This window comes from Microcaecilia unicolor, chromosome 2, assembly GCF_901765095.1.
Source record: "Microcaecilia unicolor chromosome 2, aMicUni1.1, whole genome shotgun sequence".
Taxonomy (NCBI): domain Eukaryota; kingdom Metazoa; phylum Chordata; class Amphibia; order Gymnophiona; family Siphonopidae; genus Microcaecilia; species Microcaecilia unicolor.
In genome coordinates, this window is record NC_044032.1 from 63179309 (window position 1) to 63200786 (window position 21478).

At 41.9% G+C, this 21478-nt stretch overlaps 1 protein-coding gene across 1 annotated transcript in view; it reads right to left on the reverse strand.

Moving 5' to 3' along the window:
* Window positions 1–21478, reverse strand: part of ALPK2 (alpha kinase 2) — a 127490-nt gene that overhangs the window by 52361 nt on the left and 53651 nt on the right. Inside the window, exons 7-8 of the mRNA XM_030191914.1 lie at window positions 19551–19639; window positions 675–892 (exon numbers count right to left, since the gene is read on the reverse strand). Coding sequence (XP_030047774.1) covers window positions 675–892; window positions 19551–19639 — 307 coding nt within the window. The remainder of the gene's footprint in view (window positions 1–674; window positions 893–19550; window positions 19640–21478) is intronic.

The following is a 21478-nucleotide window of genomic DNA, read 5'->3' on the forward strand; positions in this document are numbered from 1 at the left end:
TATCCCTGGTGGTCCAGCAGTGGTTGTTGGGGGCAGGAGTGCAGCCCCCTCATGTCCTGCAGTGCCATTCCAAAATGGCTGCCACAACCTCTTGTGGCAGCTCACATACTACTGCGAGCTGCTGTGAGAGGTCATGGCAGTCATTTTCGATTGGTTCCGCAAGTGGCAGGAGCAAGGGGGCTGCGCTCCTGCCCCCAGTGACCACCACTGAACCACCAGGGGTACAGGTAGACCTACCTAAACAGTTGGAGGGGGGTTCCAAGGGGAAGCCTTCTTTCTGTGGGCTTGGGGAGGGGGAAAGGATGGAGGGGTATTATCAGGAGGGGGTGAAAGGAGGCTCAGAGGAACCTTTAAATTTTTTAAAAAATTATACAGGTCCCTTTCCGATATTCAGCTAGACCGCATAACTGTTATGCGGCCCCGTCTGAATATTGGCCAGGCCAGCATATGTTCTGTTGCCCAGCTCACCCACATTTAGACCGCAATATTCAGTGCTGTGCTTGGACATGACCCGGCACTGAATATAAGAGGTTAATTTAGCCAGCAGTGGTAAGCTGGCTGAAAATCAGGGAGATAATTTATAATGAAGTAATACAAGTATGAGAGAACAGGTAAATAACTCTACTAAGGAAATGGATGCATACAACAGATCAGCTTAAAATCCATTTGCTCACCTTGCATATCAGTCACCAATAAATTTCCATTTGTCTTTTGATATACCCAGTGCTGAAAGGTACAGCACTTTTGACCAGCTTCTGAATCTCTTCTCCTGAAGTTGATTTCTTTTCCATCCCTGATAGAATATTTCACAAACTCTCCGATGAGCTCCTCCTCCACTGTGGCATATGGGATGTTATGGGAAGGGCGATGAATAAGGAATATGGGAATAATCCTGAAAGCAACCAAACCATGAACACATCAGGGTGATCATTCTGGGCAAAGCAAAGCAAAGGTCAACCCCTGGGAGTTTATGATTACTGGAATCATACTTGCTTTTCTGGAAACACACTGGGGGGGGGGGGGGGGGGGGGAATTCAGTAAATGGCGTCCAAAGTTAGGCACTGGAAAGATCCACACTAAACTACTATTCTGCAAAGAGCGTGCACCATTGTTCCCATTAAGCTAAGCAGGAGTCTGCCATCTGTAGTCCTGCCATTGCGAGGTGCTGTTTCACCATCATATTTTCAATAGTGAGAGACAGGCAAGGTTTGTGGGACTCCACAGGACCTCCTGTCTTTAGTGCAGTGGCGTAGCCACAATTGGGCCTTGGTGGGCCAGGGCTCACCCAATTTGGACTCAGGCCCACCCAAAATTGTGGAACTCTTGCTGTGGCTGGTGAGGATCCCCAAAACCTGCCAGATGAAGATTTTTCTCTTCTTGGGCAGCCAGCACTCTTCCAAATGACAGCCAGCAGCACTTGCCTTGAGGTGACGCTGAGACCGGCCCATCTGCATATGCTCAGTTTTTGCGCATGCAAAAGCACTGAGCATGCATGGCCTGTCGGCAATAGCATCAGCTTGAGGCAAGTGCCGTTTGGAAGAGCGCTGATTGCTCGAGGAAGAGGAAATCTTCAGCTGGCAGGGTTTGAGGATCCTCGCTAGTTCAGGTATTTAATAATTGGGGGTTGTGGGCAGGGAAGAGGTGGCGAGAGGAGCAAAGCAGAGGGGGCCAGGGGGGGATGAATTCCGTGTCCATCCATCTTGGGCTCAGGTCCACTTAAAATCGGCCATCTGGCTACACCCCTGCCTTAGTGATGGAAAATATAATATTGAAGCAGCACCACCCACTAGCTGCAATGCAGTGGGAGGACTTCCACCCAGCTTAAGAGGGGGCAGTGGTGTGTCCCTTTTGTAGAATACTAGCTTAGTGCCAATCTCGCAAATAAAGTTGGGCGCTGGATTTATGCCTGCTGAAACCTGGTGTAATGCCGGTGGCCAACTTAGGCACAAATATGACATAATTCTACAACATGATGCCTAACTTCTGAGAATGTCCCCTGATCCGCCCATACTCCTCCCATAGCTATGCCCCTTTTGTGTTGCGTGCTATGAAATTTCGGTGTCATGTTATAGAATAGTGACTAGGGCAGATGCATCTGCAAATCCAAATTGTTGCTAATTAATTCCAATTACTGATTGTTGACCTCTCATTAACTAATTAATTTGCATGCATTCCTGCCCTGGGTGCACAAATTGGGTGAACTATATAGCTGGTGATGGGCAACTGTTTAGTTTCTATTAGTTTATCTAATTTGATAGACTGCTTTCCAGCAGAAAAGTAATTTACAATATATTTACTGAGCAGAGACAGTAATAAAGAAAAATTCTCACACTGATTTCCCAGAAAGAACAATTCTCATATTTCAGATCAAGTCCACAGGGTAATGTTAGAGTGCAATGAAATGCTTTCTGAACTTCAAAGAAACCCTTGCTACCTAGTTGACTGTCATCTGACACTGGTGAACTAAAATCAGGTTCATGCCTTTCTGTAAACTTCACATGAATTTCTACAGTGACTAAGAATAGAATGAAACAAACATTTGCCCCTCCCCCTATGATTACCTTATTTTGCATGAACTGTTCTTAGAACTCTGAAATGTGCCACACTGCAGGGCCACAGAGAGGGGGAGGGGATGATTCTCCGGGCCTGGCCTCCAAGGGGGGCCCAGCCCCAGGGTCTGTCTCTCTCCTGCTCCTGTGTATGAGGACCCGGGCGATTGCATAATCTCAGTAACCCAGGTCTTGGCACACAGGAGCAGGAGAGTGACAGACCGCGGGAGGAGCAGATGCCCAAGTGGGGGAGAGGAATGGGGGGTGACAGCAGTGGTGGCTGTGGCGGCCCTGCCCTGAGCCTGGCTCTGTCTCTTGGCGGCCCTGCCACACTGTTCTCCTCTTGCTGTTTCCCACCTTCCTTTGTCATGAGAAACAGATGCACTACTACTTCTTTATATAAGAACAACTTATAATTGCTGTTCATTGGTAGTTACATGCTTAACTTCCCTTAATTGGGATTCTATAAATTGCACGCTCAAATTCAATTACATGCAACTTCAAGGGGTGTGGACCTGGAAGGGAAATGGGCAGGTCAGGGGCATGTCAGACAATTACATGTACATGGTATAGAATACCAATATTTACTTGCCTAATTGCCCTTAGGGTGCAAGCATCACACCAGCCATTGAACTACTGGAAGTGCTTGCACCTAAAGTTAGGCATGTAATTGCAGATTTGCGCTTCTATGTACAACTGCCATTATAGAATTCCCACTTAGCGTGCATAATCCTGGTGCACAACTTTAGACAATCTACAGAGAATTACCCCACCCTCCCCTCCCCACAGTACAGATTGATGTTTATTCTTGCTACTCAGGAACAAGAGCCTAACAACAGCATATGAAAATAACATCTGTGGAAAGCCAAAACAAGGCAATATCCCCCCTGTGAATAAGAATACTCCCCTAGGTTGCAGCTGGATTTCACCATCCCATGGCCATACAATCCAATTTTAAATTATTACCTGAGGAAAGCAGTGGTAAACCTGTTCTGTCTTCATCAGATCTTCTCACGATGGTCAAACTGACATAAATACATAGGAACCCCAATATAACGTGCCCCGCAATAACATGAATCCGCATATAATGCAATCATGTCTTGGCTCGCCTTTTTTTGCATTCAGCTCCTTTTGCAATGTGACCGCACATCATAGAGTTATGTCAGGGTTCCACTGTATAAGAAAAAAGACCTAATAACATAGATACACCTCCACCGTGGCATATGGGATGTTATTAGCAGGGCACTGAATAAGGAACATGGGAGGAGCCAGGACACAGGGGAGCCGGTAGCAATCATTGCCTCCAACAGGCACCAGGTTTCTTCACCTCAGTGTCTTTTTCAACAGTGTCTTTACCTCAATGTCTTTTTCCATTTTGTTTTTTTTTTGTTTCTTTGTGGCTATATTTTTGACCTTTACAGGCCTCTGTAAGAAGGATTCCTCCATAAGAAAGTATCTTCTGATTTTAGGTTTTAACTAAAAAACACTCATAAAACACCACTGATGCAAAAAAGAAAAAGAAAAAAAATGATGTTTATTGGATAAATACCTGTAGCCAATCCCTAGTGAACCCCCTGATTGGTGAAGTAGATTTGTGGGATTAGAAAATTATTTTTATAACTTTTTGGGGGGTCCTGAGGGAGCAGCAGGGGTAAGACCATTGGTGTCTCTAGAGAAAAATATTTAGGCTACCACCAGGAGGGAAAGCTAGGTATGTGTGTGTGTGTGGGGGGGGGGGGGGGGGGACAAGCCAAAGCGACATTTCCAGACATCATACCCCTCTTTCACTTTTCACTGCAACTGTTCCTGATGTCTTCAAACATGCCATAGTTACACCACTCCTCAAAAAACCCTTCATTGGACCCTACCTGCCCTTTCAACTATCGCCTCATCTCCCTCCTCCCTTTCCTATCCAAGATACTTGAACGTGCTGTTCACCGTCATTGTCTTGACTTTCTTTCATCTCAAGCTATTCTTCATCCACTTCAGTCTGGCTTTCACCCTCTACTTTCAAGTGAAACAGCTCACTAAATTCTCTAGTGACCCGTTCCTGGCCAGATCCAAAGGTCTCCATTCTATCCTCATCGTTCTTGATCTATCTGCTGCTTTTGACACTGTTGGCACCTACTCCTCGATACACTGTTCTCACTTGGATTTCAGGGCTCTGCTCTTTCTTGGTTTTCTTCTTATCTCTCCCATCGCACTTTTAGTGTATGATTTAGTGGATCCTCTTCCACTTCTATCAGTTGGTGTACCTCGGGACTCTGTCTTGGGACATCTTCTTTTATCCATCTGCATTTCTTTCCTTGGTGCTCTGATCTCCTCCCATGGTTTTCAGAATCACTTTTATGCTGGTAACTTCCAGATCTACTTCTCTACACCAGAAATTTCAGAAGGAATCCAGGCTCACATCTCAGCCTGCCTGTCTGATATTGCTGCCTGGATGTCTCACTGCCATCTGAAACTAAACATGGCCAAGACAGAGCATCTCATCTTTCCCCCTAAACCCACCTCTCCTCTTCCCCCATTCTCTCTGTGGATAACCTTGGGGTAATCTTTGACTCTGCTCTCTCTTTCTCTGCACATATCCAACAGATTGCTAAAATCTGCTGTTTCTTTTTCTATAACATCACCAAAATTCATCCTTTCCTTTCCAAGCACACCACCAAAACCCTTATCCATACTCTTATCACCTTCCACTTAGACTACTGCAACTTGCTTCTCACAGGACTTCCACTACGCCATCCTCTCCTCTTCAATCTGTTCAAAATTCTGCTGGGCAACTTATATTCTGCCAGTGTCATTAAACTCATATTAGCCCTCTCCTAAAGTCACTTCATTGGCTCCCTATCAGTTTCTGCATACAATTCAAACTCCTCTCGTTGACTTACAAGTGCATTCACAATGCAGCTTCTCAGTACCTCTCCACTCTTATCTCACCCTACATTTCTCCCTGGGAACCCCATTCATTGGGTAAATCTCTCATTTGTACCCTTCTCTTCCACTGCGAACTCCAGACTCCATTCCTTTTATCTTGCTGCACCATATGTCTGGAATAGACTTCCTGAATCAGTATATCAAGCTCCAGCTCTGGCTGTCTTTAAATCTAGGCTAAAAGCCCATTTTTTTGAGGCTGCTTTTAACTTCTAACTCCTATTTTCTTGTTCTGTACTAATGTCTGTTTTACCATTTCCACCTTAAGTAATTCCCTTATCCCTTATTTGTCCTGTTTGTCCGTCTTGATTAGATTGTAAGCTCTGTCGAGCAGGGACTGTCTCTTCCATGTTCAGTTTACAGTGCTATGTAGTTTGTCTAGTAGCTCTATAGAAATGATAAGTAGTAGTTGTAGTTTCCCCCCACTTTTAAATTAGCATTATAATTGATATCATCATTCAACAAATTCTTCTGTGTGGGAGTGAAGTCCGGGATCTCTACAGGATTGGACAGAATCTCAATATAAGCCCTGCACCTCCAGTTCAGTGTCTCAAACTCCATGTTTCCCAACAATGGAGCTATCCCTCTTACATCATACAAAAAATATTGAAATTGTTGTTATCACCTCAGCAACTGCCCTTGTTCTTTCCACTGCCAGACACTTCAATTAAATCAGATGGGTTTTTGTTTGTGTTGTGACTCTACAGAATGTGCAGACCACTAGTCCTGAGCATTTTTATTTTGGGTACCTAGGACCTGCTTTTATATAGGGCCAGATAGTTTCCAAAATGACACAAAACCCTGCAAAAAGACATTCAAAACCTACATAGGAAAATCTTACCAAACCACAACAGCCCTAACCCACCTATGAAAAGACAGTGCTTCAAATATTACACTGGGCCCTAGATCATCAAGATACCTGCTACATATTCCTACAGAGACACTGCATGTTAGCAGAATCCTTTACTTCAGTCACACATGCAGAACATGGACAGACCCTCACCTGATATAGAATATGGAATTGCAAACAACATGTAGACAAAAACTGAAATGGAGACCCCAAGAAAGCCAGACTCCATAAGCAGTGAAAATACCAATCAAAGGAACAGAAATTCATTTTTCCTGTACTCTGTTAAATACAAAAATAGAAAAGATGTACATTTCCACTGAAGTGAACATATTCCAATCCTTTAAAAGTATTCAATACAATATATTTTTCTACCTTTGTTGTCTAGGCACTTTTCTAATTGAGATGGTCCCAGTCTGTTCCACTTTTTCTATCTGTCTTCTAAATTCTTTTCCAGGTTTGCCTTTCTATTTCTTCTCTCTCTTCTTGTCCTTCTTCCCTTCCTTCTCTATATCTATCTGGCACTGATCTTTTTTTATGTTTCTTTTTTCACTTTTCTCTTCTCTTCCTCTATTTCTACTCATATATGATTTTCACCCCTCATTCTCCCTTTCTCTCCTTAGTCTCCTTCTTTTCACTTCCCATCTACCTTATTTCACCCACTCCCTAGTCACATATTTCCATTCTCTGTACTCTCCCTCTCAGCCCTCATCTACCCTCCACTGCCATTATTTTTCTTACCTTCTTCCTCATCTTCTACTGCCTCCATTTCCACCCTCACTCATCCCCTTCAGTTACCTATCGCCTTCCTCCCACAATCCTTCCACAGCACCCCATCCTGACCTCCATTACACATGCAGATAGCCCCTGTTCAAATATAGAATAAGCCAAACTAAAAGTACTAATGTAAACAAAAATTAAACTGAAATCTGAGATGCCAGACTCTGCAACACTAGAGAAAAAGAAATGAATTTCCTCCTACACAGTGCAAAATAACACTGGTCAGGGGTGGCCCAAGGCAATCTGCTGCCTGAGGCAGGGAAGAGATGCTACCCCCCGCCCCTGCCCATGCCTTGTCTGGCATCTTTCCTCTTCCCTCCTCAACCCTCTTCCCTGCATTCCCAACCTCTTCATTCTACTGTGTCCCGCCTCTGAGGAAACAGGAAGTTATGTCGAGGTAGGCCGCATTAGGGAGAAGAGGCTGGTACTGGCGGCAGAGCAGCCTATGGGAATCACTGCTGTTGCTGCCTTTTGGAAAGGGAAACAATAAGCTACATGTGGGGAAGAGGATTGAGGAGGGAAGGGGAGTGTGCTGCTCCTGGAGAGGGCTGCATGAGGCTCCCGCATCAGTTGGTCTAATGGTAGGGCAGCCACTGATACTGATAGATGAAAAAACTCTCAAAGCTGACATAATTCAATCAATAAACTGAAAATAAAATAATTTTCCTACCTTTGAAGTCTAGTGATTTTATTTTTTGACTCATCTTTTATCCATTCTTTGGTTTTGCTTCTCTCTGTGTCTGTGCTCTTAACTCTGTTTCCAAGGCCTCTTGTCTATTTGTTATTTCTTTTCTCCTCTTTTTTCATGTTCACTTCCTGCCCTGCAACTATCTTTATCATTGATATTTCACAATCAGCTTTCTTCCATTTTTCTGCCTCCTTCTCAAATCTGTCTAGTTTCCCATCTCTTCCCTTCTCTTCTATCCATGTGCATTTCTCCTCTCTTCTCTTCCCTTCCAGCCATGTGCAACATTCCCACTTTCCCTTCTCTTCCCTTCCATCGATGTACACTTCCTCCTTCTTTCTTCCCTTCCTTTTCATCCATGTGCAGCATGTCCCCCTCTCCTTTCCATAAGAATATAAGCGTTGCCATACTGGGACAGACCGAAGGTCCATCAAGTCCAGCATCCTGTTTCCAACATGAGAACACACAATGCTTTACACTAATGCCCCAATGCTGTTATATGATAGGTGCTCCTGTGCAGTATTGGGGCACCTACAAGGGGGCGCTTAATTATAGAATTGCTATCATGGTGCCAGTTCCCAGCCCTAATCCTGACTGAGATGGAAGCCTTAACAAGCAGAAGGAAACTGAAACCGCACTAAAGAATAATTGTCCCAAATAAAAATCAGGTGCAAAATGGCAAATTTTAAAATCGAAAAGGCAAATGTCTGAAAACTGGGAGATCAATGATTTCATCCTATCAAGTACCTCAAGATGAATTAAACTACAGTGTAAATGCTGAATGAAGAAAGTATCATACTGTTTAGCTTATGGCTTGGCTGCATGACAGCAGCCGACTGAATCGATAAAGAATTATTGATCTAATCTGAGGACACCTAAGTGGTGTGTGGATGCTGTGCAGGCAGAATTTAAACGTGATTTATTTATTGTACCTTTTTTTAATTTGCTATGCTTTGTTTCAAGGCCATAAGGAAGGAAGAACCTTTATTGTTGCTTTAACGAGACTATTGACACGACCAAATTTCTTACAAGAATAGTGCTAAAAATCATTATAATTACATTGATCTTTTATTTGCTCTGTTAGCTGATAGAGCTCTTATTGAACAAGCATGGCAAAGACAGAAGCAAACCATAGAAATGTATCAGCAGTCGGTCATCCTGCCATGAAGATATTTACAGTCTTTGTTTCCACTGTTTGAAATCAGGTAATGTAATTCTATAAACTAGGCACTCATATTTACACATGTTGGGCCACATTCTATATATGGCGACAAAAAAATCAGCGCCAAAAAACCCTACACTTACTGCTGTTCTATACACCTCACCTAAAGTTAGGTGCGGTTTATAGAATTTGCATAGCAGCCATCCCACGACTAAAACCTGGTATAAATGTCCAGATCTTATTTAGATATGGATCGGGCATATTCTATAACACTGCACGTAATTTTCAGGAATTCCCACCACCCACTCATGCCCCTCCCATGGCCATGTCCTCATTTGTGACTACTTTACAGAATGTGCTTAGAAAGTTGCATGCGTAAATTCTAATTAGTACCAATTAGTGATGATAATTGCTTGTTATTGGCCAATTATCGGCACTTATTAGCTTGCTAAACAATTAAGTTGTGCATGCAAATTGGCTATGCATGCAGATTTGTGCCCTCAACTTTAGTCACGTTTTTACAATCTGAGGGGTTATATGCACAAATGTTTAGAATAATAGTGTATACACATGTAAATGCTAAACTTCTGCCTCAGCACTATCCTGCAAATAATTACTTCAGATTCAGTAAATGGTGCCAAAAATTAGGATTCTATAAAGGGCGCTCTGGGATTCCCATACTGAACTTTGGGCACGAGGACTTATGCAAGCTGAAACCTGGTATAAGTCCTGGCATGAAAGTTGAATGCACATCCTCAGAATTCCATAACACGCTGCTCAACCTTTTGGGATGCCCCTGACCCACCCATGCTGCTCCCATGGCCACACCCTCTTTTGAGATCTACAAGAGACCGGCAAAGAGTGGTTCGTGGAGATTCACACAGATCAGTGATCCTCACATAACCACAAAATTGTGTCAATTAAGTGTTAACACTAATAACTGCAACAATTAGCCAATAATTGACCTAGGTTCCTTTGTAAAAAAGGATTCTACTGTGTGCCCTTGGGGTGCTTAAATAGAGCTGTACAGTTATAGAATTAACCCCATGATGCATTAGGATGAAATTGCCAGACATCTGGGATTGGCTTAAGATCTCTTTCCTTGAGCTGGATCACCTGGTAAGTCTGCCTTAATTAATCAGGTAGCTTATGTATAAGGGTAGCTTATGTATAAGATGAGACAATGGTTAAATTCAGACTAGTACATATCAGGTTTATAAATCAAGAAATGGAAATTGCCCAAGGTCTGCAGTAACTTGGATTAATGGTATTTTTTGTTTATTTTTATTTCTTGTTCTTTGTTCTGGATTTATTCCCTCTGGGCTTGATTCATCTTTCTTGATTTGGGCCTCCACTAGATAAACAAGGCCAAATATCATGCTTTCATTAATACAAAGGGAATATTTGATTACTGTTTGGTGTGTTTTGAAATATTCTTCACAGCTACTCAGGAGTACATTCTAACAGGAAACAGACCTTATAGCTTTTGTCTGTGATTCACTACAGATTTTAGAGACCAGCCTGCAGACTGCTGGACTGGTTCTGGAATACTGGAGTCTAGCCTAGAGATAGAATCTGAAGCTGACTTATTCTGGACATTTTGAGATGGTAGCTAACTACAGGCACTTTCCTAATTGGAGAGCAGTTCTGGTGGTTTAAAAACTTTTGTACTCTGGGTTAAAGGAGAGAAAAATTGAGGGAATTTGCTACAGCACACACTACCCTGAGAGAACATTGAATTCTACAACAGAGGCTGAGTTGTCTGTAACTAAAGTCTTTAAGAAAAATCTTCTAAAAAAAGAAGGCTGTATGACCAGTGTCTCAGCCCTACTGGCCTTCTTTTCAGGTAAACCCTGGATAACCTTAGGTGGATTACTTGAGATCTAGGTCTGCCTGCAAAACCCCTTAATTCATACAGATGTAAGCAGAAAGCTAAACTCCTATATGGTACTATGACCTTTCCTCAGGGTTATTGCAAAGATGCCAAGGCTGGACCATTCCAATAAGAACATGTGTTGCCATATTGGGACATGCTGAAGGTCCATCAAGCCCAGTAACCTGTTTCCAACAGTGGCCAATCCAGGTTACAAGTTCCTGGCAAGATCCTAAAACAGTACAATAGATGTTATCTGCAGTGGATTTTCCCCATCTTAATAATAGCGTATGGACTTTTCTTTTAGGAAGCAATCCAACCCTTTTTTAAACCCTGCTAAGCTAACTGCTTTTACTATGTTCGCTGGCAACGAATTCCAGAGTTTAATTACACATTGAGTGAAGAAATATTTTTTCTAATTTGTTTTAAATTTACTACTTAATAGCTTCATTGCGTGACTCCTAGTCCTAGTATTTTTCGAAAGAGTAAACAAGCAATTCACATCCATCCATCCATCCATTCCATTCCACTGATTATTTGATTGATCTCTATTATATCTCCCCTCGGCCATCTCTTCTCCAAACTGAAGATCCATAGCACTTTAGCCTTTCCTCATAGGAAAGTTGTCTCATCCCCTTTGAGATGCGGTGACCAGAATTGCACACAGTATTTGACATTCATTTGCACCTTGGAGAAATACAAAGGCAATACAAATCTATACACACATCTAGCTTCTCCTATATCTGCATGCAACTATGGAATGAATTACCAAATACCATAACAATAACGCACGATTTGACAACCTTCTGGAAACTATTAAAGACTAACTTGTTCAAAGAGACTTATAAAAAGAATCCTCCATAATGAATTAACTCCTAAACTACACCAGAACTAACTTTATTGAACTCTCATAATTTGATTACTTTAATCACATTCTCATTATTGAACATTATATCTTGTCCTGCTCTCATCTATGTTATGAATTATCTATTTATCTTCTTCTAGTTTTACCTGATTTTCTTATGCACCTTATTTGTAATATAATCTGAACTTCTTATCCCGTTAATGTGATTGCCATTGCAACATAATGTAAGCCACATTGAGCCTGCAAATAGGTAGGAAAATGTGGGATACAAATGCAGCAAATAAATAAATTATAACATTCTCATTTTTGTTTTCTGTTCTTTTCCTAATAATACCTAACATTCTATTTCCTTTCTTAGCCGCCGCCGCCACACACTGAGATGAGGGTTTCAAAGTATCATCAATGATGACACCTAGATCCTTTTCCTGGTCGGTAACTCCTAATGTGGAACCTTGCATCACATAACTATAGTTTGGGTTCCTCTTTTTCACATGCATCATCTTGCACTTGCTTACAGTAAATGTCATCTGCCATTTGGATGCCCAGTCTTAAAGTCTTGTATGGTCCAGTTGCAATTTTTCACAATCCTCTTGCAAATTAACAATTTTAAATAACTTTGTGTCATCAGCAAATTCAATTACCTCACTAGTTATTCCCATCTCTAGATCATTTATAGATATGTTAAAAAGCAGAGGTCCCAGCACAGACCCCTGTGGAGCCCCACTATCTACCCTTCTCAATTGAGAATACAGACCATTTAACCCTACTCTCTGTTTTCTAGCTTTTAACCAATTTTTAATCCACAGTAGGACACTACCTCCTATCCCATGACTCTCAAATTTCCTCTGGAGTCTTTCATGAGGTACTTTGTCAAATGTGTTTTGAAAACCCAGATACACAATATTGAATGACTCACCTTTATCCACATGTTTGTTCACCCCTTCAAAGAAATGTAATAGATTGGTGAGGCAAGATTTCCCTTCACTATATCAATGTTGTCTTTGTCTCATTGATCCATGCTTATATATTATGTGCTCTGTAACTTTGTTCTTTATAATGGTCTCTACCATTTTGCCCAGCACCAACGTCAGGCTCACCATCTATAATTTCCCGGATCTCCTCTGGGACCTTTTTAAAAAATTGGCATTACATCGGCCACCCTCCAATCTTCCAGTACCATGCTTGATTTTAAAGATAAATTACATATTACTAACAATAGTTCCACAAGTTCATTTTTCAATTTTATCAGTACTAGACACAGGGACGGGGGCCCGCAGTAACCGCGGGGAAGGGGATAGGGACAGAGCCCACGGGGATGGGGCGGGGACAGATCTCGCAGGGACAGGGCAGGGATGGGGACAGAGCCCGTGAGGATAGAGACAAACTTTCTCCCCGTGTCACTTTCTACTTTGAAACCTGTTAATCAACTGGACTGTTATTTATGTTTGACTGATGCAGATGACAATATTTTTATTTCTTGGAAAAACAAGCAAACATGCTGGTCACAACTAGCCGAATTTGCATGGGGGATGCAGTACATTCCTGCTACCGGTACATCTTCTAAGAAGACATCTTCTGTTGCAGGAAGGACTGTGGAAGACAGGAGAGCTAGACTGAATCCTGAGATTGTTGATGACTTCTTATTCATCCACAGATTTAAAAAATCATAACAGTGCTTCATAGGGCATATTTCTCCTCTCTGGGGCATACAGAGCGGGTTGTATTTTGTACCCCTGGACATTTTAACAGGGTGGATTAGGATTCCTTGGGATAGTAGAAGTCAGCTATTGTTGGGGTTGGAAGGGTAGAGGGTGGTGGTAGTGGGAGGGTTTATTATAGCTGCTCATTGTTTTCTATTTGTAATTTATACACAACAGTTGCACAGCATAGTGTTCATTTTTATACTTTAATAAAAAGATTTAAATATAAAATCATAAGTGTTCAAGGCTTCTGCAGATAGGAACAGAACCTGCGGGGATGGGGACAGAACCTTTGGGGATGGGGTGGGGACAGAGACAGGGCCTGCGTGGATAGGACGGGGATGGAGACGGTGCCTGCGGGGACGTGGTGGGAGTGGAGACAGAATCCACGGGGATAGGGACAAATTTTATCCCCATGTTATTCTCTAACAGTACTCTGGGATGAATACTATCCTGTCCAGGAGATTTTATACTCTTCAATTTGTCAAATTGAGCCATTACATCCTCCAGCCTTTGGGGATAATATCTCTCTATAGGATGGGCACAGACAAGAGACACAGTAAATACCTGTAATATAATATTATTTATGCTGTAAATATAATTTGGGTCTCCTTTGAAATCAACAACAAGGAATATTTTGGATTGATAATTTGCCAGTTACCATTTGTCTATTGAAAGAGTTCAAGTAAAGAGTTTGCTTTTGTTTGAGACTTTTTGAGTACTGCCTGGTTTGTGGAAGAGAGATAGCTGAGGGAACCAATCAGCTCCAGAGGATAAAGAATTGCTTCTCAACCCGCCGGATCTCTATTCCGGACTATTGAACCAATTCCAAGTTTGACTGCATGTGTGCTGGAACTGATGAGTGAGGGGAGATTGGCCCTGAATGTGAAACTGAACTGAGATCTGTTTTGTGGCCTAGGACTGGAGCTAGTGTACGGGTGAGACCCAGGTTACATTAACTTTTGTTGCTGTGCTTCTAGGCATGAATAAAGGAGGAGAACCCAGACTGGATTGATCTGAGGTCTTGAACAGAACTTGAGGGAATTGCAAGGCTTGGAGTATTTGTAGCAGTCTTAAGTGTTTGAGGAGCATGGAGCACAGGGTTATCACAGCACGCATACTGAACGCTAAAAATATTTAACATTTTTCCATGGAGGGGACGTGTCTGGGGGAAGAGTGGGCATTACTACACTATTCAGTTACATTACAGCTACATTACCGCACAGTAAGGGGTCCTTTTACTAAGCTGCACTAAAAGGGGGCCAGTGCTAACATCAGCGCGTGTTTTTGATGTGCTACCATGTCAAGTTACAGATATGACACAAAGTAGTTGCTTTGTGGACATAAGAAATGCGAAAACTGTACGATCTGTGATATAATGGAGGAAACAGTAGAGTTTATAAATCCAGTTGACCAAAAGAAATATGTTCTGAGAGACTTTACATCATGCAAAACACATTTTGTTATTTGTTGCCTAAGGTGCCCATTTAGTAAGGTTTTTGTTGGTCAAAACTTCAGACCCTTTATATTGTAGCGCTATAGAAATGCTAAATAGTAGTAGTAGTAGTAATATTGCTCTTAGAACACAAGGGTTCAATACACACTTGTAAAATGGGTTTGCAATTAGCAACACATTGCGAATGTTTTGAACATTTATTTGGAGATTTGCGATGTGTGGCTTTAAAAAGAGTACAACTGTTATTAAGGGGAAGGGATAGACGCAGGATCTTGTTGCAGAGGGAGCAAAGGTGGAACCTACAGGCTTAAAGTCCCATATTGAATGGTGCCATTTTTTCTAAACTGCTGATTGGAGGACTGTTCTGATGGTGTCTGATGTCATTTATGTAAGAGGCGGCCATTTTGGAAATTTGTGAGAGCTGGCATGCAGTGTGAATTTTTATGCTCCCGCAGTCTGTAAGAGATGTTTATGTGTTTAAGCTGTGCATATGTGGAGAGTGAGGTTTTGAGTCCTTTCTTCTTTTCTTTTTTTCCTAGCCCAGTTGTTCAGATCCTGAAGAAGCTAAGTGAAATGCTGGCCAATGTTGGTCCCGGCAGTAAGGAGATTGGTTCAAGAAATCGCCGGTAGCATTCTGCACTGGCTGATTTTCAGTTAAGATAAGTACAGCAACAAGAAAAGACTGTTTGGTATATGTTCTATGCAAATTATACATTTTTATACTTTATGATATTCTCTAAGGACTGAACATATATTTGAATAGAATTGAAAGATTTTTTTTAGCTGATGTTGAAGAGTATATCTTTTTGGGATCACATTTAGCTCTATAAACGTTTTGAGTTTGGAGCTCTTTGAAGCTTTTTTCTTCCTTTTTTGTACAGATATTAAATAGTTTGATATTGATTAATCTCTGACTTTTTGAATGAATATTTGTGGATCACTTTTTTGCTATTGTTTCTTATAAAACATTTAATTAAACATTCCCCCTTTCTCTTATTTATTTATTGTTTGCATTTGTATCCCACATTTTCCCACCTCTTTGCGGGCTCAGTGTGGCTTACAATAAGATAAGAATAATGAAAATACATTTGTTACAACTTGGTTATGGGTTATATTGTACAAGTTATGCGAGATAATCGAATTATCATTAGGAATATCACAATGGGACATCAACATTGAGACATTGGGAGGAGACAATGGGAAGCTTAAGGGCAGTGTTAAGACACAAAGGCACATGGTGTACATATTTCTGTGAGTAAATGTATGAGTAATGTGGAATTATGGTGGATGGGAGATCATAAGTGGATGTATGATGCATTGATGAACAGTGAGTGTGGACTCTATGTGTTTTGGTTCTTTCTTCTCATGGCCTTGAAGAAATTGTTCTAATTGCAGAGAATCTCAAAAAATAAAATCCTTATTCTTAAAGGAGGACCTCAGGGGCAGCAGATATATAGATAGAAAATTAAGAAAACTCAAACTTCTAACTTTGCAGGTGTTTTCCATCTTTTCTAATTTAAGATGAATCTTATAGAAAGCAGTCTGTATAGAAGTTGCCTGGGTTTTCAACAACAGTCAAAGGTTTCTCTAATACTGAACTATAACTATCCATATAAATAAACATCTCTATAACTTCTTGAGAAAATAAAGTATTCTGGGCAATGACTGCCTTGAGAATCCCTTCCATATGAAAATTTAATTCCCATATATCTTTAAGTGATGACACTTCCTGAGACTTTCTCACAGTTCTGGACAGCAAGCAAGCCTCTGAAAATTGCAAAAATTGTAGGTAATTTCATGAAAGAAATGGAAGTTCTCACATCATCCAGTTTTATGGGACACCTCTAACGCAGGAAACAGGAGAGGGAGGTGGAGTACATTCTGAAGAGCTTAGAGAAACCCCAATAGGCGAAAGTACCTGTACAGTAGGTGAGCCAGAGGTCTTGGTCGGTATCACATGTTTATTCACTGGGCCTATTAGGAGCTATAGATTTGTTTTTATCCTTCCATTTCCCAATAGCAAAAAAGAAAAGGGGGAGGGGAGGGGAAATAAAGATGTAATTACAGTATAAAGGATTAAATGTACTGTTCCACAATATAGTGTTCCAAGGGGTAGGGCATACCCCTTTGGGCACACCCTGTGGCCACACACAATGTTACAAATTGCATAAGATGAAATACCCAGGTAAAATTACACCTGTTAATCAATGTGGGTAATTTTATAGGCACCGGGATGATCCTTGCTAAGGGGTCCTTTTACTAAGCCGCAGTAAAAGGGGCCCCGTGCTAGCGATAATTGTAGCTTTTGCCGCATGGCAGGGTCCCTTTTACTACAGCGGGTGAAAATAACCAAAAATCAAACAGCGATGTGGTAAGTTTGCACTTGCTGCATGGCCATTTCGTGGGGGGGAGCACTTACCACCACCTATCGAGGTGGCGGTACAGGCTCTCGCGTTAACCCGGCAGTAACTGGGCAGCGTATGACACTGCCTGATTACAGATGAGTAACCCCCCCAAAGCTAGTATTCTATAAAGGCCATTCTGCAAAAAATTGGCACTCGATTCTATTTTATGATGGCCACTCAAAGATGAGTGCTCAATATAGAATAGCATTGAGTGCTGATTTCGGTGCCCAAAATTTGGGGGCCAGGACTTATGCCTGGTGTCATTCCCAGTGCCCAATTTGGGCGCACATCCCCGATATTCTAGAACACTGCACGTAAACCTTAGGAATTCCCCTGACCATACCCCCTTTTGGGTTTTGTGCTAGGGGATTTGGACGCGCCCAATTATTGGCACTAATTGGCTCGTTAGCCAATTTAGTTGGGCGCACAACTTGGATCAGCACCCAATTCCGGGCACTATATATAGAACCCAGGGGCTTGCGCCTAACTTAGGGTGTGAGCATTTATACCTGCCAGGCTGGTGTAAATACTGGTGCACAACTAATAGCAGTTAGACACACAAATGCAAGTATTCTATAACACCATGCCTAAATCCTGGGAATGCCCTTGACCTGCCCATGCCCACTTTGGAGTTGCATGCTATAAAAATGAAGCATGCATGCTATAGAATAGGGTAGAGGGCAGATCTGCACATCACTCCTAATGACTGTCAATTAAAGTGTTTGTTAATGCCAATCATTGATTGTTATCATCAGTTTAGTGAATTACTTTGCATGTGGATCTTTGATCTGCACGCAAAATTGAATGCCTATCTTTTGGCGATCTATATGTAATTCCACCCCCCTCCCCCACAAGTATATACCTTCAAACTCTGCCTTAATTCAATCCCCAGAAACACTTCTCCTTACTGTCAATAAGAGTAACAAATGTATCAGACCTGTGCATATACTTTGACCCACACATAGGGTGGACAGCTTTCTACAAGTTAAGGGCCCCTTTTACCAAGCCGAAGCCAAAGGGGGCTGGTGCTGGCATTGGCACATGTTTTACATGTGCACTGAGGCCCCTTTTTACCAAAGCTGGTAAAAAGGAAGTCTCGCCTTCTTGCAGGAAATGGCCGCGTGGCAAGTAAAGCACTTGCCGCAAGGCCATTTCGGGGAGGGAGCCCTTACCACCATCCATTGAGGTGACGGTAAGGGCTCCCATGTTAACCCAGCGGTAACAGGGCAATGCGTACCACTGCCTAATTACTGCCGGGTACACTCCGGCGCTCCAAAAATAAATACATTTTTGTAGCGCCGGAAATGATGGCACGCAAGGAGTGGGAAGTACCACCGGGCTGCTGTGGTAGCCCGGCGGTACATCCTGTATATCGAGCGGTAAGCCGTGTTACACTTACTGCCACTTAGAAAAGGAGACCTAATTTACTTGGGTACAGTGTTATTTTACTCATTTTGAAAATTACCATCATAAATGGACCAGAAGGAATAAGTTATTCAGCTACCAAATTTTGTTGCTCCTTCATCTGTCCTATATGAATATGTGTAGCTTCTCATCTATGAGGTGGGGAATGGAGTTTTAGGTGTTATTTTGTGTAAACAGACAGTACAGGGGTTATCTGTTTTTATTTTAAGGAACGCTCACTTATTGTAGGGTCCAAAAGCCCCTTCTGATCATGAGCAAAAAGGGAAGGCAGTTGCCATGTTCTCCTCTCTTCCATTCAGGCCCAAAGAGTTAATTTGGCAATCCTCCAAGAAGATTTTGGAAGCCTCTGCTAGAAACATGTCCATACTGCCTGGGACTATGATATAACTTTATTTTTTCAAATATATAATTTAACTTGAGCTCAGAGGGACCTATGTTGGCCATGAAGGGGAAAAGGAAGACGGAGATCAACCCTGGTATGACAATACAAGTAGACTAGATTGGTCAAATGATTCTTCTCTCCCTTCTGTGTTTCTAATTATGACCTACATTACTCTTTTCTTTTGGAATACTGTAGACAACAAAGGATTCCCCGAGGCTTGAGAATCATGAAAGGACCCACCATTTTCCAAGATATCCTTCTAATTATAATAGCACACCTTTTTCAGAATAATTTCAGCATCACAAGATGATTTAAAATAATGCCTTGGGGAAGTAGACAGGGTAGAGAGATCTTTATTCCATTTGAGTTTTCAGTAGTTTGAAAACTATGAAATATGGCTATAAATACAGGAATTTGGAAGACAATCACTCTGTGTCTGGCCTCCATCGAACGAACAGAATGTTAATGTATTCTGGCTTCTACTTACTCTGGCACATCTCCAAACTCTTCCAGTGGCTCTACCTCTGCCGCATAAATCTTGGCGTATTCTCTTGCAGTATTTTGTACATAACATTCCTGTATTACAAAGAAAGACTGAATGAAAAATTATTAAAAAGTCAATTATTTTATATACAATATTTGTATTTACCTGTTGCCTCTCATAACAGTCAAATCTTGTTCAGGATCATTAGATTCTAATGGAATTTTGCACTGACTAATGACTTAGCTATCTGCTGTGTTCTGTCAGACTGACCTGTGCTTTTGTTGTATTCTTTTCAACCAAGCAGGCACTGAGGTAAAAAAACAATATAGGAATGGATTTATGTGCCAAAGGCAGAATCATGAAGGCACACTCTTTGAATCTTTAAGGGAACATGCCACTGTTTCTATTTGTATCTCCTTATTTCCCGCAGAGGGGCCATGGAAAGCACCATGTCTCCAAACTGGGGTACCCTGTACTTGGCAATTATATCAGAGGAAAACAGCTAATACTGAAGTACTTAGTACTTGACTTACAAGTGCATTCACTCTGCAGCTCCTCAGGACCTCTCCCTACACTCCTCCCCGGGAAGTCTGCTCATCAGGTAAATCTCTCTTATCTGTATCCTTCTCCTCCACTGCCAACTCCAGACTCTGTTCCTTTTATCTTGCTGCACCATATGCCTGGAATAGACTTCCTGAATCAGAATGTCAATCTCCGGCTCTAGCCTTATTCAAATCTAGGCTAAAAGCCCACCTTTTTGAGGCTGCTTTTAACTCATAACTCCTATTCACTTGTTCAGTACTCATATCTGTTTTATCAATCCCACCATAACTAATTCCTTAATCCCTTATTTGTCCTGTTTGTCTGTCTTGATTAGATTATAATCTCTGTTGCGCAGGGACTGTCTCTTGCGTGTTCAGTGTAGAGTGCTGCGTACGTCTAGTAGCACTATAGAAATGATAAGTAGTAGTAGTGCTTAGGCTTCAGAAGGCTTGTGACAAAATCCCTTGAGAAAATTAAAAAGTCACGGGATAGGCATGAAGGAGTAGCCTAATGGTTAGTACAACAGGCTGTGATCCTAGTGAACTGGGTTTGATTCCCACTGAAGCTCCTTGTGATCTTAAGCAAATCACTTAGGGGGTCTTTAGCATTTGTAATGTGCTTACTTTTAGCATGCACTAAAAATGATAGCGTGTCTTTGTTAAAGGACCACTTAGGGCCCTGTTTACTAAGTCGTACTAGAGGCATACTAGTGTATTTAGTGCACGCTAAGCATTAGCACACGCTAACCGTGTAGATGCCCATAATATTCCTATGGGCATCTACATGGTTAGCACGTGCTAATGTTTAGCACACACTAAAAACACTAGCACACTTTAGGAAACAGGGCCCTTAACCCTCTATTGCCCTCTAGGGACAGAGAAAGTATCTGCATGTAATCCCCTTGATATTTAAAAGCATTTAACTGACCAGGTTAAATGGAACTCAGGGCTCCTTTTACAAAGTGATGGTAGCCCAGTGGTACTTCCCTCCCCTAACGCATCGTCATATCCGGCGCTACAAAAATATATTTATTTTTGTAGTGCTGGAGTGTACCTGGCAATAATCACTACCTGATTACCTCTAGGATAGTGTGGGAGCTCCCCCCGAAATGACTACACGGCAAGAGCTTTACTTGCCACATGGCCATTTCCTGCAGGAAAGAGAGACTTCCCTTTTGCCCACTGCAGTAAAAGGGGGCCTCAGCATGTGTGAAAACACACATACCGACGCCAGCACAAGCCCCCTTTTGCCGCAACTTGGTAAAAGGGGCCCTTAGCCAGCTATTCAGCAGGTGATAGCCGGCTATCTCCCACTGAATATTGCACCTAGCAGACAACTGACTATATTGTGCGACATAGCCAGCTATCCGCAAATATTCAGCGCATTAC